General features: G+C 49.4%; 1 protein-coding gene across 5 annotated transcripts in view; it reads right to left on the reverse strand.

Moving 5' to 3' along the window:
• Positions 1-17,426, reverse strand: part of LOC118775440 (ecto-NOX disulfide-thiol exchanger 2-like) — a 170,702-nt gene that overhangs the window by 22,390 nt on the left and 130,886 nt on the right. For all 5 annotated transcript variants that reach the window (XM_036525357.1, XM_036525360.1, XM_036525358.1 and 2 more), the window contains 4 exons: positions 13,701-13,856; positions 6,050-6,256; positions 4,107-4,340; positions 1,570-1,782 (listed from right to left, as the gene is read on the reverse strand). In XM_036525357.1, coding sequence (XP_036381250.1) covers positions 1,570-1,782; positions 4,107-4,340; positions 6,050-6,256; positions 13,701-13,856 — 810 coding nt within the window. The remainder of the gene's footprint in view (positions 1-1,569; positions 1,783-4,106; positions 4,341-6,049; positions 6,257-13,700; positions 13,857-17,426) is intronic.

Genomic DNA, 17,426 nt, shown 5'->3' on the forward strand with positions numbered 1-17,426 from the left:
CCCCCCCCTTCCCTTGCTGCCTCTTAAACGACTTCACGTCACTCATTTCTGAAATCGGCTCGGTGTGGTTTTCTTCATTCGCTGCATTTACTTACTTTGATTCGACTGTCAGATTTTCTCCGCCAGGTCGGCCGCCCAGTGTATAATTAGGCCAGAGGGATAGACGTGCACACACACCGCCGTACGCGGGATGCCTTCACTTACATGTGCTGGCGCTTCACATGCTGTTAGTGGCGTTGTGTTAAACCCGCCGCTGCATCTCTGCAGTCATCAGTCACAGTTGACTGATGTCCATTTACCAGTGTGGTGCAAATACTCTACCTGTGTTGCAATTAGTGCATTTCAGGCCAAGACTGTCAGAGACTTTTGAAGGACTTACCTTTATTTCCCCCGACACAAACTTCCTCACCTTAATGTTAGAATGCACACCTGATATATGCATACCAATTTAACATGGAAACAAGATACCGTGTAAAGGTTCAAGCAAAAAATATGCACCTAAATTGTGTGTTGTGAACTGATGTGCGTGCAAGTGATTATTTAATACAATTCCGTTTTACAATATTTGTTGTGTACTTGAGAAGTGCAGGTTGAACAGGTATAACAGGAATAAGGATTTCCCCTGTTTCTCCCTGAGCTGCATCTTTATAAGGGGGGGGTATGAAATACAAGAAATGTCAAAATGTTAAGACGTGTTTTAGTTCATTGGCAGGGACTAAAAGGGCGCTGTGAAAAAAAGCCACAGGTGCGACAGCAGAGGGCACTAGTGAGGGGAGGGAACCCATAAAGACCAGCTGGAGAGACTGGGGAAAGTGGTCGACTTAGCTGGACCTGTCTGGTCCCAAGGTAGGGTTGTCAAGGCAACTTAGCGCTGACAGCGTGGGGCGCAAGTAAGTGCAAGGATCACCTCTGCTAGACACTGCCACCCTTGGGGGCGGTGACAGCCAAATGCCTGAGGCTCACTCCTCACAACGCGGGTCTCTTGCTTTACCCTTGTACAGTCACTCCCCCTCGGCTGTGAGGATTGGCCTTGATTTCCAAAGCACTGTTATTTGCTGCAGCGTATACCCCACTGAGAGGAACTGCAGCATTCAAAAGTGGAAGGTGCTGCGTACGCTGATGGCCTCTCCATAACGATGACACCCTCTCTGGACGGACGCTTGGCTGGAGTGATATTAAGCTGCTATCACGGTCCTAAATGCCGCTTCTCCGCACAGAGTGTGCTCCTGCGGGGAGCGCTCCCATGGGCGCATTGTTCTAATCCACTCAGCCATGTGGCACCATCCTGGTGTCTCAGTGTAGGAGTGTCTTTGTGTGAAAGAATGGATCACTGTTATATGTTACCTGGGGAATGTGGACTTTCATATGCGGTGCAATAGTCTTCAATTATGAGAGATGTATGAACATGTTATCTGAGAACACATAAAGGATGGATGAGCGTGTCCTTTTACTCAAAACTCCCGAAGGACGCACAATTGTGTTCTCCCACTCTTTGTATTCCCCGCTGGTGTCCTGAAGGGGGCGGTGTGGGGAGTGAGGCTAGGTGGAAGGCACGTGGCAGTTACTCACATTGCACCAGGATCCCAGCCAGGGCATTCTTGAATTTCTCCTTGGCCTCCTCCATCTCCTTCTCGTGGGCGGCCTTCTCATTCATCAGCCGGCGGATGTGGCTGTTGGAGGACTGGATCATGGAGTAGAAGTTGTTGGCATTGCGGCGGTTGACCTCACCCCGCTCCACCCAGGTCAACAGGACACGGATGGCCTCAGGGAACAGGGAGTCATCTGCGGAGCCAAGGGGGGGTGGGTGTTGGGGGGACAGGATGACGCCGCCAACCACGTAGGAGTAAGGGAGACGTCCCACGATTATAGAGAAAATTTCATCGGAGGCCTAGGTTTTATCCAAGAAAATCAAAAACTGATGCCGAAACCAGTCAGTAGCCAGATGGGTTATGGGAAAAACTGAGGCAAGCTGGCAAAGAGATGGATATCGTTCATGACACCTAGAAACAACAGGGCTATCAATCAACGAGCGCTGTAGACAGAAAGAATTCTGTATGTTGAACAGAAATGCCTGACTTTGCCACTGTCCTCCATGGTGACACAGAGTATATAAACCGCTTGCAGGTGCGCGGCGATTTCAAAGGGCCTGGTTATTTCTATCTGAGCTGGGACTGAGCTGCCTTCCAAGTCCTTTTCAGTGACTACAACAAAGACCTGGTTTCCTGGCCGTGCGAGCTGCAGCTGCGGAGGGGGGATAAAGCTCAGGGTATTGAATGTCACCCTGATGAAGGGCATTAGGATTCTGTCTCCGTGCTTTAGCGTCACAGAGAGCGCTCCGGACCCCGCTGCCACAGCCCAACTGCGGGGGAATTTCATCGGCCTCTGCCTCAGGCCCGAAAAAGGTGGCTATCTCGCCTCTCCTCTGGGGGGCGGACCTTTTTGCTCGACGCTTCCACGCCGGCGCCCGCGTCCCCCCGACCTCCTTTTGTGCCTGGCTGTTATCCGTCGGCCGCCTTCCGGTCAGGGCCGCGGGCAGGTAAGGTAGCGGTGGCGAGGAACGGTGTCGCCCGACTGTCGATTGTTAGCGACAGCGGCCCTCGCCTTTTCTCTCCCGCGCGTGTCGACATGGAGGCCGTCACGCGCCAGCGAGCCTTTCAGCCGCGCGCACAATGGCCCCCCGCGGGCGGGCCCGCCGGCCGCCGCCGTGTTTATCAGCCCGCTTGCAAAGGAGCCATTTTCTCACTTAGCATTTTTATTAAAATGCGGGGCGGCAGCGAGGGAGCGCATCAAGGTGTTTGCGTCCGCTATCATGCGACGCCGCGCGCTGAAGGACTGCCCGAGATTAGAGCCACGGGGCGTTTGATTTATTTACCGTGCACCTGACCACTGAAAGCCACAGGTCTGTCAAATTATTTGCTTCAGTAATCCATCACTGCTCAGATATTGAATCAATGTGTCATAAACATAAATCCCTGGGGCCCGGCCGGGGGTGCACTGCATGATTTAGTTTTCCGCGCCGCAAAGATAGCACAGCCCTCGCGGAGAGCACAACATGTTATCCTTTGGATTTTCATTAATAGATACCATTACCTATTATCAATAGCGTTCAATCATGTAATGGATTTCATGTCAAAATGCTACAGTGTATAGACTTTGCCCAGATTATTCAGTTTACTTGGGCTGCGAACCCCGAGCTTCATGTTGAATTTATGTATACAGCAGCTAATATTTCAATAACGCTGGCGGTGGCTTCACGCTGACGTGTTTGCAGAGTTCTGCCCCGCTTTCCTCTTTGCAGCGGGCCTTACGCCTTGCTCAGCCCACCAAAAAGAATCTTGAGATGAGAGGTCAGTCAAACATCTAACTGCACTCAAGCCACTGGTGTTATTATTCGGTTTTACCCGCTCAGCAGTTACCATGGAGGAGCAGCTATTCATTTGCAAACTCATTAAAATGGCACTGCTGCTGGAAGTGTGTGACGGTGAGGGTTTTTCATTTATTTATTTATTTATAAAGGTAGCTGTAAAAAGGGGTCGCATGCTGCTGAGGAAGACGGTGCTCCCCTTTCTCGCGCCTCGGCCTGCAAAATCGAGACAGGGGGGCTGCACAGTGACACGGGGTTGCTCCTCATCAAAGGCTTCCGAGCGCATGAATTTTTCAGAACACTTTTAACGTGGCTTTCGGAGGGCATGTTTGTTAAAGTCAGCAGAATGTGGCGGGGGAGAGAAGCAGGAAGAGTAGCACTGTCGCCTTCATTCAGGGGAACCGCAACTAGTGAGCGAATCTGAAGGAAAATGTATCCCAGGTGCCTTCTGGGACCTGTCTTGAAATGGAAAAGCGGAAAACTAACCCTGCATTTATTATAAGTTAGGACAACTCAAGTCAGCGGCGGTGAATTGACAGAGAATGGGGGCCATCCCATTACATTACTGCTCATTATTCATGAACCCAGCAAACTGTCTTACCCACGGTGACTTATGCAGCTTACATTTTAGATGGGTATCTACAGGAATAATTCAGTCTCAGTGTGTATCTCAAGAATGCAATGGCTGCCTCCAACCTGAGATTGGGGTTGGGGCACCGCACTGCTACAGCGTTGTACCCACCTTTGATCTTGTCTCCCAGAAGGCCGCACTCGTGCTCCGAGTAGTGGACAATGGGCGGTGGGGAGGGCGGCCTCAGGAGGTCCTCCTCGATGCGGCGCCGGTGCCGCTCCTCGCGGGCCAGCATGCGCTGCCGGCACTCCCACTCGTACAGGTCGTCCCGCGCCTGGGCGAAGTCCACGTGCAGCCGGCCCGTGTCCTTCTTATCGGTGCTGGAGCCCAGCCTGATCCGATAGCCTGAGGAGGAGCAGCCGAAGGTGGACCGGGATGAGGACGGGCAGGGGAAAAGAAAGGGGTGAAAGGGTCAGATAGCCGCTCAGGATAAATTAGGCAGCTGACGCAATCTCCCCATATAACATCAAAGGCAACAGCCAGGGCTTTAATGCTTGATACGGCTGGGATTCCGCTAAGGGATTACACCTGCACTTTCTGAGGCAACGCTTTCGCCATGATTTCTCAGTAGTTAATCTGTTACTGGAATGCAACGACTGACCTACTTACCATGAAGTTCTGATGTTCCACTATGCAGCCTTTCTTTGCTGGCCCAATACGCACACATCCAATTTCCTAGTTTTCCACTTGCGGGTTTGGTCTCGTGCGAAAATCACAATATTCTTTTCGGAGCACTTCTTAAACCGACAAATGCACGCGTGCTTGAAAATACGAGAAGTCCACCGAGAGCGGCGTAATTTGGAAAACAGAGAGATATTGCACATATAAACGACCTGGAGCTGCGTGAAGGGAATGTGATACGTTTCATTACAGCGGGCCTGTCAAAGCTCTCCTCACGCTGTGCATCACTCATTATCATAAACCTGCAGCTCTATGCTCAAGACTCATCCATGTGGGAAAATGATCTGTCCATCCAGGAGTCTGTTTATCGCTGTTCGCCCAAATCTTGTGGTCTTTAATCTGTCACTCCCGCATCACAGCCCTGATGCTTTTGCTTTGAGAGAAAAGAGAGAGGCTGTTCGAGGAATGAAATGACACTGCTGCCAGAGGAAGTTCGCCGAAGGGAGGGAAAGCCAAAAGACTGCTAAGATGAAACCCCCTGCCCCCTTATTTTTTTTGGCTTTGGTTTTCTCTTCGTTGGCTCATTTTTGTTGCTCAGTTATGCATCAGTCCGTCATGCTTAGCAAACTGCTTGTGAAAAGGGAGCGATTGCTTTGCCCGATTGGCAAAATACGCAATTTCCTCAATCAATTGGAGGCGTCCGTTAAAGGCGTGTGTGCTTCCTCTGCCTAATTATGACGGAGGCCCACTGGGGGCCTTTTTGCTATTGAAGGAGCACCATGTGTGAGGAGGGGGGCGGCCACAGAACTCTGCAGCAGTTAAGATTGTGTGGCCCTGCAGACGGAAATTAGAGATTACTCTGGCCTGTTTTCTGCCTTATTGCTCCCGTTCGTCATTAAATATTTTATAGCGCGCTCCACATGCAAAACGATGCACTTTTATTCACAGGCTGCACAAGCCTGTCACGAGGCATTGCTCCAGTTGCACACGAGGGACGCTCCCTACCAAGGAGAAAACAGTAAATAATGCAAACTGCACGATCTGAGCCGCCACCGTTTTCAACTCGCAAGGAGATGCATGGATATATGTCACATGGTTTGCAAACAATAGCGCCATTTAACATGTGGATTTGCTGCTGCTGGGAAACGATAGTTAGGAAAGAGGCACAGTGCATCATGTGACAGGGTGGATTTCCTGTGCCTACTTGTGATTTAATTCCCTTGTTCTGCTTGATAGCTGCATTAAACAAATGCATTACTCACCCAAGTGTCTCCTTTGTGACCTGTGGAGTTGGCCTCTAGCTAAAAACCTGCAGCCACAGTACAGTCCTACACACCAGGTCTGGCAGCTTCACTTGTGAACCTCACCAACTCTTCTTCACTCACCATTCAAAGTCTGGGGGGAAGTGGGGGAGGTGCTGCTGGGATACCCACCGGACAGGAAGAGGGCCTTGTCAACGGTGCACTCCTCTGCAAAGCGGATGTGGCAGAAGTTCTTCTTGCTCTTTCGGATGGCGCTGATCTCGCCGCACTGCTCAAACACCTCCACAATCAGCTGCTCGGTGGCGTTCTCCGGCAGGCCTCCCACGAACACTGTCTTGCAGCCAGGGGGTCGCTCTCTGGTGGCAGGGGGAGGCAGGTCTGCAGAAGGGTAAAAGTGCTTAAGGGTCACCCACAGTAGCCAAGCATGCTTGCGATAATGCGCTCACAACGTTGCCGCAACACTGTAGCCATACGTGACATTCTCACAGCGCTGCGCTTTTTGAGGATGCTGTCTGGTGGCAGGGAGTAAACATCATTCTTAACCTCAGAGAATGTGCCCTTTTAGCTGTAGTGACCCCACTAAACAATCCATTTCCCTTATGAGCCACCTGCGCAGGGCCTCTCCGTCTTCAGACAAACTGAATGCTGAAAATAAATTTTGGATGCCTTACAATACAGAAAACAAAACAAAAAGAAACTAAAAAACCCCCCCAAAAACCCAAAACAAGTGCAAGCAACATATGCAGACCTGCCCATTGGAACCAGCTCTTGCAAAGCTAACTAATTATGAAACACGGCACACTAATGTACCGTTTATCCATAAGTAAAAGGGCATTCGAGGAGCCACAGATTGAAATAAGCACAGCCTGCAGGCAGAGACATGAAGACACCCCATTTATCCCCTGTATGTGTGAAAGGGCCTGGAGATATACTCAGTCACTGACTGTTTCATTATGTTAGAGAGACAAAAATCAGATTAGAAGTTAAAACCACCCTAAGCTATTTTTAAACTCAGTTGAGTTTTTTTCCTCAAGCTCCCATATTTGTGGTTAAAAATCACAAACATATCTGTTGAAATATTTATCCTGTTGATGCTAACTTGCTCAAAGGCTTCCTGCATACTTAATGATTTCAGGCAGTTTGAGGATAGAGAACGAATCAATCCGCATGATGACAAATGGCTTCGTGCAAAAATCATTTACCGAAACAAAGGAGGGAAAAAAATCACAGGCGAAAAGCCAACAAAAACAAAAAAAGCATCCCATTGCATGCAAATCCTTCAGGCTGTGCCAACACTTCAAAACACACCTGCGAATGAGAGGGGGCATCCAAAGACGGTTTCATACATATTCACAATCCGAACTGTTCCAGTAACAGTGTCTTATTTGGGATGGGGGAAAAACTTGTTAGTCAACGTTTCAATGCTTTGAATAAATCACATACTTTTAGGCGGTACAGGATCACCACGTTAACCTCCAAAAATGTCAAATCTCATTCCACAAGGGGAAAAAAAAGCAAGTTAATGAGTCTTTCTGGACCAAAACTAAATCAATGGGTTGACACATTCGCTGCATGTCTGGCTTGTCATAACAGCCCACCCGCACTTCTAAACATAGCTGCCGTCATCACCTTTCCTCCGAACAAAAGCTTAATTCTAGCCTTGTGACAGACAGCTATAAACAGCAAGTGCTAATGTGAGTGACAAGACCACGTTCCCCTCCGATCCTCGGTGTGCATCACTCTTGTCCGGTTTAATTCACTCTGACCCCCGCACAGAGGTAATCAGGGTGGACAGGGCCGGTGCGTTACGCTAGGTCACGACAAATGAGGCGGCCCAACAATAACATTCAAAGGCTGTGACAGCGCGGGACAACAGAGCTGGCTCCAGAATTAGTATGCTCTCCTACAATACCCCCGACCCCCCCGACCCCCCCGACCCCCGTCGCCCGCTGGCCAGCTAACGCACGCCATCCATCATGCCCCGGATTAGCTTAATTCCTGTTTATTGCGCTGATACTTTTAAGGATGAGTCCGCTGCCCACATAAAAGCCCAGGGCTCAGGGCCACGCCTGACATAACAAACAGCCAGCCTTGTTATAACAGTGCTGGAGGGCAGAGAGAGAGCTCCATCCGCACTCCGTTAAAACAACAGATCCTTCCAGCACCCTCCCCCCCACCCTGCACTCCAGCCCCCATTTTCAAAATGCCAACGCCATGCCCTTCAGATCCCCGAATAAATGACCTGCCCAAATCTGTGACGGTCGTTTGACATGTTTAATATAAGTGGACATGCCACTTCAAATCTACAGTGGTGTAATTTTTGCAGCCACACTCTATTCTCTACTCTACTACTGAAAGTTACTGGATACTTTTACCAAAAGGTAACCAAGTGGAAATCCTAAGTGTGTCTTCATGCCAGGCATATCTTTCTGCTTTAACTGGATGTTTTTCGAAATACAATAAAAACACAGGCAGAGAGTCCAAAATGATATGCCAAATCTTTGAAGTCAACCACATTTTTCCAGACAGGAGAACATGTTTTTCGGAGGACTTTGTGTGCTGAGTAGAGAACACAAGGACCCAGGATGGTACACTGCAGCCTGCTTGTAGGCTCCAGACATTTAAAAATCCGGCAGAAGCGTCAACAACACCTACGTTAATGAGCTCAAATTAGCGTGGCGTTACATGCGACGTGTCTGTCCCTGCCCCTGGCACGCTGGATTGGCAGATGTGAGAGACATGCCGGAGCCGAGGTGACGATGATCATGCCGTGGGGGTGACAGCAGCAGCACTGAGAGGACAGCAGCAAGTGGGTGTGATGTTTGGAGCACTGGATTTTGGACTATGGAATCATGGGTCACCGGTGTTGTACTGTTGGTGGAGGTAGAGGTTTTGCACTCTTTGGTGTGTCATGTATTTAAATGAAATCTCAGCAGACTTAGTGCACTGCAGAAGATGTCACAGCTTCACAGGCAATACAGCTACCTAATGTCCAGATAACTGTGCTGGAGTGAGCAAGTGAATAAGTGAATCAGTGAATGCATAAGCGACAGTGAGAAAGAGACAGAACGAGAGACAGAGAGAAAGAAAAAATGAAAGAGAGATATAGTGGCAAACAAAGTTTTGTCGTGCTCTAAAAAGACACCGCACTGGCAGATTCTTGTCAACAGTGAGGGATGTGAAGCAAAGATAAATTTTGACAAACTATAGACTCGGTGAGCACACATGGGCAACAGAGACTGGTAACGCGGAGAAACCTTATTACCCCGAGAGGACAGAATGAGCTCACACTGCAGTCTTCACGAGGTCAAGGCAGAGCTGCGAATCATCGCTTCCTAAAAAGAACACACAAATTCCCTGTCCTACTGGACAAAGACATATTGCCCATCCTTCTTGGAGAGGACTCGAGCTGTGCAGCTCTGACAAGCTTGTTTGCTGTGATCACTTGCACCTCACACAGAACAGTCTTTCTGTATGAACTGCTTGTTTTAGAACATGTACATTTACGGCGTTCCTTTTAATTAAAATTCAATTCAATTCACTGACTCTCTTATTTAATTGTTTAGTTCTGGTTATTGTATCCTTGTGATATTGTGTCACCATTACTTCTTCTGTTTGATATGCATATGCTTTGAAAGCACAAATGCATGCATGTAACGTGAGCACAAAACAAACTGAAACTGGAAATTAAAAACAAGGTAGAAAGAACAGGTGACAGGAGAGAGAAATGTGGGCTGGTGGGGTGGCTAAGCGAATGAGTGAGGGAGTGAGAGGCAAACTGAGAGAACAGGCTGGGAAAAGGAGGAAGGCTCCAGGGAGAGGCTGAGAGAGAGAGAAGCCAAGCCCATGATTGAGAAGGTGGGGGGAGGACTGGCTAATACTGGCTTACACTGAGACTCTCAGGTAATAATTTGGCCCTGTGTGATTTGCACAACGGCGGTAGCCACGCTAATGCATCCGGAGGTTGAGTAGGCACCCAGTTCAGCCTGGGCAGGGGGCGTACGCTGCAAACCCTACCTCTCAGCCTGGTCTCCCTCACTCTTTTAAAAATGAGCCCTTTCCCCTTTCAGACTCCAGCACTGGAATAACAACTAAGCTCTGCCGTCAGACCCATCTGCGAGGCGCTGCCACGGAGGTCTGACAAGTGCTGCTCCTCCGCTGATAAGCAGAGATGCCTCTCCTCCATCCTAACACACCTTGTGATCCTTCTTGTGATCAGCGATGGCTACAAAGCCCAGTCCCCCGGGGCCTGCGCAATCTGTGTGGCGTCTCTCCAAACGCGGGCGAAGGCAACCCTTTCGATGAGCCCTTTTCCTTCTGAAGTCTGTCTCCATTCAGGGAGCTGCGACAGCCTTTTTTTTGGTGATCTTTTGGAGTCTGTAGATTCACAGAGAGCAACCCACCTACCCCCCATCTCACTCACAGAACATTTACAACCCAGTCTTCCTTTAGCTGAGGGATTTCCAGACTCATCCACACACAGGTCTACCGTGTCTGACGAAAAGACAGCACAGGCCCTGTCAGTAAAAAGTGGAGACTGAAAGGGAGAATTTTTTTTTTTTTTTGCTCTGGGAAGTGCGGGCCAGATGAGGTCTCCCTCGCAGAGGGGGGGGGGGCTGAACAATGATGCGCCGTGACAGCCGCTCACCTGACTGCGGGCTAGAAGAGGGAGACGCCGCGGATGTAAAAGGTCATTTTCGGGTAGTCTGTGCTAGGGCAGGCTGCGGGTCTGACACTCCGTGATGCGCACCATATGCGCCTCGCATATCACAACCCCCCACCCCCTTCCCCATCCGCCATGGCTAGGCGGGACTCGGCAAAGGAAAGGCCGCGACGTCTCAACACCTGGTCGGTGCTCCCCGGGCAACCTTCAAAATGCCACGGTGGAAGTCGAAAGTCTGTTTATTAACCCCCGGAGGGAAGAGAACAAAAGGCGGGGCATAATCCGCTGGCTGAGTTAATTAAGAGTACAGGCTCTGCTCTCGAGTCAGGAGGGGCCGCCGGGACGACCCACCGCTGAGGTACCAGGGAGTGGCCCAGAGAAATAATCAATTAAGGAGGCATTACGAGTCTAGCTGGGTAGCCAAGGGGCAGCAGGACAGGGTGGGAGACAGAAGCCGCATGCCATCAGCCTCACTCTCATGCAGTCTGCGAGCAGAATGAGGGAGGCTCTGAGCCCAGCGCCCAGGGTCGCACCCTGACCACCTCCAAATCTCATTAGCAGCAAAGTTAAGACCGGTGGAGGGTAGATCAGCCTGTTGTCAGGCGGATGTTTTAAAACTCTCCCCAGATCAGCATCTGGAGGCTTAACGAGGCAAAAGAAGCCCAGTTCTGTCCCACAGAGCCCGCCTGCCACCTAACTTCTCCATGGCTACGCTTGAAAATCCCATGGGGGCCAAATTAGCTAGAGTAGATGCTATTGTCCCTGAACGGTCACACTTGATTAAAAAACTGTGAAGAAACTGCGACTGGCGCAATCTCCCCCTGTTCGTGTAATTGAGCGGCATTTCAAAGGCGGCGGGTGACAGCTTTTCATTCCGCAAAATAAGTAACCACATAGAGGCTTCTCTTTAAAGACGCCTCTCCTTCGAGGGGCTTTGGCTCTCGTGAGAGATGGAAAAGTGACAACTTAAGATGAACGGAGAGAAGAGAGCAGGAGGCGGATGTGAGAGAGTCAATGGAGGAAACTGGGGAGGGGGACTGGAGGGTGCGGTGGAGCTGCTCCAGTTCAGAGCGGCGACGCTCTGGTCCGTGAGCACCCTGCCCTAATGACAGCGAAGCCGAGGTCCATGGGGGAATAGCTCAGAGCTTTTAGAAAAGCTCTTGATGAAGGATGGGTGCAGCTACACAGATCGCAATATAAAATCTACCCCCATCGCCAGCTGCACACTGACAGCAGCCACCCCCCAACCTTCTGCTCTCTCTCAGTCGCCCTATATCGTCTGCCTAGATGGGTGTGGGGAGAGAGGGATTTGGGGAGGGGAAGGGGATTAAGAAAGGGCAGCGGCAGGGCGGGAAGGGATTAGGGAGTGGCAGAATGTGTGCGGGCAGAGCTACGGAGGAAATTGGGAGAGGCAGCACTGTGATGGGAGGGACTTGGGTGAAGGCTCAGATGGAGATCAGATGGGTCATGAGATGAAAAAATGAAATGGCCATATAATTATCGTTATATGAGATGTACCTACATGATTGCCTGTTTGCTTTTATCTGTGTGTTGTTTAGAGTGAACGCATCATTAAATGCCCCAGGGCGCATTAGGCCTGACCACACTTGTGGATGCAGTGCTCACGGTGGAGCCTCCTTGCCTTAGGTGAACCTCACCTCATCCCTTTAGTGGTGTCGCGCCAAGCACACGCAGTCTTGGGAGACAAAACAGGTCTGTTCCATTTTAGAATCGATTAAGCTCTTATTTTTGCAAAAGTGACCCCGAGTTTTCTGGAATCTGTGCAAATTCTTTTAGGCTACCATTTTTCTTATGGGATCATTTTTTTCAAGGGCTGTTTTTTTTTCCCTGAACACCATCATGAGTGAAGAGCAAAAGACCTTGAGTGTCCATTAAAGCAAAAGCTGCATGAAGTTCCATCTCCCTCCATCTGCTCAAGTACTTGTCGGTGAAATGCTGCATGCCCTTGATATAGTCACAAAGAGCAAAAGGATATTCCAGTACTTACTCTGTACTACAGGTAATGATTCTTCCCTTTCATTTAATTAAGGACCTCAGGTGGGATTGGAGTGGAGACTGACTGAAAATAAGGTACTGAAAGATTGCTGTCATATCTAAGAGAAGACTATTGATAGATGGCCTCGGAAAAATAACTGTTGCCGTGTTCTGTGTACCGGGTGTGCAAATGACAGCTCATCTTGACCTCACAGCAAGGGAGCCACACTAAACATGCTGAGGGAGAGGAGCATTCAGGACCCTGCAGGCCTTCAGCTCCTTTTGCCCACGTTTCATCAGCACTCAACAGATGCCGTCTGTGCTGGCGCTATGCAAGGCCACTGTGTTCGAAAAAAAGCCTGGTCAAAGCCCGCTCTGCTGTCAGCAGCACCGGAGATTAGAACGAGGACCTAGGACACCTCGGCTGACAGCGCGTGACTATGGACGCCTGGACCTCACCCGGTGCGCTGTGATGTCGGACGTGCGCTCCCGCACGTACGTGCTCACCGAGTCCTTTCTGGGACTCGGTAGGCGCTTAACCCCTTGCTCTCTGCAGTCGCCTGCATCTGTGAAATGGACCCTGCCAGCACCTCCCCTCCCCCATGCACTTGGCATGTACTCAGCTTTTGTTCTGGAGTCTAGGACGCTTCGAAATCGTAATGTCAAGTCAATAGTCCCCCCTGTAGTGCCCAAGGGAGGGTGGTGCAGCTCTTTAAGAAAAAGTCTACACGGCCTTCTCTTCCGACAGTTCGAGTGCTTTTTAGGAAAGGTGCCATCGATTAAAATGAGGGGCTGAGGAGGATAGACACTGATTGATGTGTCAAAATGAGCATTATTTTGTAAGCAGACGCTCTAATTTAGCAGACGCTCTTATCCAGAGCAACTTACATAGGTTACAGTTTTTACATGTTATTCACTCATACAGCTGGATATTTACGGAGGCAGTTGTGGGTTAAGTACATTTCCCAAGGGTACAACAGCAGTGCCGCAGTGGGGAATCGAACCAGCAACATTTCAATTATGAGCCCTGCTCCCTACCACTTTGCTACACTGCCTCCCAAAATAGAAGTACAAAGTGCACAGAAAAAAGAGCAAGTGTGAGACCCCGGGTTCTCTGGGTTAGCACGAAATAGTGCTAAATACATTAAAAAAGGGCAGACTTACTTGGGTTGGGAGGGAAAAGCGTGCAGCTCTTGCAGTGGATGATCTCCTTGACGATTGGCATGTCCTGCGAGATGGGCGGTGGCACCATGCCCAGCCCGGGCATCATGGGGTTCATGGGCGCGATTCCTGTCATCATGCCGAGGCTTGGGTCGAAATCTGTGGACAGAGACAGAAAGGCAAAGAGATACGGACCTCAGTGAGGGACCAGACAAGACTAGCTCTGCACACAGACTCATATACTTCCTGGAAAAAAACGATTATGCATGTTTGGTTCGATTTCACACTTAAAAGATAGTCTGGGTGAAATTATTTTATCATTCCGTTGCTGTGTCAAACAACCTGGGTATGAATAAATGCATGCACATATACATAAATAAGCAAACGCTGTATAAAATCATCAAAAATTAAAGAGGGCTCCGTGAATGCATTAGGTTCTGCTTCCCTTTTTATTGACTCTACTTATTGGGCCTGTCTTAGTTAACTCTCAACCTGTTTCTTACCAGTTTTATTCCCATGCTATTGATGCACATAAAGCACGCGATGAGAACAAACTTGCTTTTATTTACAGGTATTGATCTGGATGGCTTCTGATTTCATGCTGTCTTTTTGAAATGGAAATGACACCGGCCCTCTCTCTCTCTGTGAAGCTTCAACCACACCTGTGCTGTCGAGGGGACTTCAAAGCCCGTCTGTGCTGCGTTCACTCAGCTGAAATGTATCAAAACAGCTCCGAATCTTTCAGCGGCGTACAATGGGAAAAAGAACGAACACACAGGCCGTGAAAGGCGGCCTACAAAAAAAAAGATAAGCATGAAAAGATGTCTGAACACGTACATGTGTACAGAAGTCCTACAAAAAAAAAAACTGCTGCAACTGAATACCAACACAAGAAGTGCCTACAAAACTTAATGTGGGAATCAATAAAACTTCAAACCTCTTTGAAATACATTTACAGCGTTTTATCAGGATGCAGTTTGTTTTTTGATAAACCATGGCACCCTAAGAGACAGACAAAAAAAAAAACTGCTGACGAATAAAGCACAAGATTTCAGGTTCTTCCCAAGGAGCTGCTTTGAGGCAGCGGCATCTCACCAGCAGCTGCGGAGACGTGATCTTTGCAGCTACGAAGGCAGAGAGACTGTTATGACTGCAGACAGAAGCTTGTCTGACTGTGGAGAAATGGGCAGCGGACTGACCGATCCCGCTGAAGAGAGTCACGACGCAGCGAGGGGCCAGCCGTGTTGCGGGACCTGAGAGGCCTGAGAGGGGAGGAGGAACGACCAAGGAGCAGCTGGTTCTCCCTCTCTTATTGATTGGATGAGCTCCAGCATCCGCGGCTCCTATCAAGAGGAGCCGGGTAATAGCTGATGCCCGGCCAGACGATCAGAAGAGCAGCAGAGCAACAGGAGATGCGAAGCAGGCGGATGGTTTTACGGAGGCAGGGGTGAGGGTGGGGGGTGGGGCAAAAGCTAAACCCCTATTGCCCACCGCTTTCAGACACAGTCACATAGACTGAAGGACAGCATTTTAAACCCCCCCTCACATTTAAATGTGACCTTATCACAGAGTGCAGGAAGCTGATTGCATCCAGGCCACCGTAGCGCTCAGATCTGCAGCTCGGTCCAGGCCTCACTGGAGGAAAATGAGGCTGAAAATGGCAGAGCCCACAGGTGTGCAGACCGGCTGCTGGTGGGTGCTGAAAAGGCCCGCAAAAAAAGCACAGCCAAATCACCTCTGTCCACTACTGTTTCCTACTCACCCTCTCAAGAGGTGGGCACAACCTGACGACGGATGTGTCCTATGGAGGGCAGCAACGTAGCACAATGATAAGGAGCAGGGCTTGTAACTGAAAGGCTGCTGGTTCAAATCCCCGCTGGGGCACTGCTGCTCTACCCTTGGGCAAGGTATTTATCGCACAATTGCCTCAGTAGATATGCAGCTGTATAAATGGATAACATGTAAAAATTGTAACCTATGTTAAGTCGCTCTGGGTAAGAGTGCCTGCTAAATTCTTCTAATGTAATGTAAAGGATGCCATCTGATCTGAAAAAGGAATCCTGAGGTGCTAGGCGCCTAAACCACCTTCACTGATATCCAGTGGCAACTGCACTGTGAATGAGAGCAGTAGGCAACTAGACAAACATGGCCAGTCAACATATAAGTGTGAAAGGAGGTTGGACTGTTGGTTCCTGCTGGAGGGAGGAAAGGAGGGAGGGAGCTCCAAACATGTGCACTAAATGCCGGGATTCCACATATCACGGCTAGTCCAGTACTCTTCTCCTCAGACCTTGCCACAGCACTTACATGGCCCTGTAGGCAGCGATCTGCCAAGCTCCCGAAGAGTCTGGTCCACCCCATGTACATTTTGTCACCCAATCGACACTGCGGTTTCAAACCCTCTCGTAATGAGATAACACTGGGAGATTAACTCTCTGAGGAACACTGGGCGGCTGTCGGCAAGAGTCGTTTATCGGCTGAGGTGGGGGGGGTTGCTGGGGCCCCATGGTGCAGCCCCTTTCCAGGTTTCTGCTAACGGCCACAGCGCTAGCAAATTAAGGAGCCCGCTCTTGGCTGCCACTGCAGTGCAATGCACGTACTAAACAGTGCCAAACAGTGCCATTAGGAACATTTCAGTGGAAGGAGAGGCTTCATCATCATCTCTGTGTGTCTTCAAAGCCATGGCTTTCTTTTTTTTTGGGGGGGGGGGGGGGGGGGCTTACTGCAGGAGGTCTGGGCAAGAAATATTCAGACACAAGCAGTAGAGAAGATCCATGAGGAAACACATTTCCTACATAGGAGAAAAGATGATCCTTTTTAGACTGAGGCCATTTCAGTGCTATTTTCAAGGGGTGCATTTCAAAAGCATCCGTGTTTTTGAATTGAAATTACATTTAATGTTAAAAGGCAGCTGCAAGGAGAGAGCACAGCTGCGAATGATCAGCTCAGGACTTCCTTTGATGGACTAAAGTCGGGTGAGAACATACCATGCAAATAAAAAAAAAAAAAAAAAACTGATGATGCATTCACTCTAAATAACACACAGAGGGGATTAACTAACGAGCCACTAGCTTCATCACAAGGTAAACAGAGATCTACGGTGATATGGTGGTCTGTGGTAACCAGTGGATTCAGTTGAGCACTGCTGTTTCTCATGCTTAATGTGATTTCCTTCAGTGAGGACCCAGTTCTACAAATGAACAACGTGCAAAATAAAACCAACACATGTGGTCCTGAGTAAAGACATGAAGCAAATAAGCAAATAAATAATGCAATGCAACTACTGACTGGAGTGTCAGGGGAGGAATTCTTCTCAAATCTGAGCAGGAAAGGAGACCAAGTCCACCTCTGGTGTTTCTGGAATCACCCCTCCACAGAGAAATGTGTCAAAAACCCAGGCCAGCGTCTCCCACTGCCCAGAAAAAAAGGGATTAGAAATGTCAGAGGAACATGCTTTTTCCCCATCACTGGGTGTGTTCTCTTTATCGTTCATGTAAAACAAACATCTTTCCTGCGGGTCTGCCAAGTGTAATTACATTGTGTAAGCTGACCATCAATCAACCACATGCAGATGCAGGGGGAATAAGAGAACTCACTTTGCCGTTTAACTGTGGACCCACATGGCGTGAGGGTTGCAGGGAGGGGAAAACTGCCCCGACTCTCTTTAGATTTGGGGGTAAAAGCTCCCCTGTGGAGAGGGTGGAGTCTGCGACGGAGGCTAAGATCTCC

Source organism: Megalops cyprinoides, chromosome 3, assembly GCF_013368585.1.
Source record: "Megalops cyprinoides isolate fMegCyp1 chromosome 3, fMegCyp1.pri, whole genome shotgun sequence".
In the NCBI taxonomy this organism is placed as follows: domain Eukaryota; kingdom Metazoa; phylum Chordata; class Actinopteri; order Elopiformes; family Megalopidae; genus Megalops; species Megalops cyprinoides.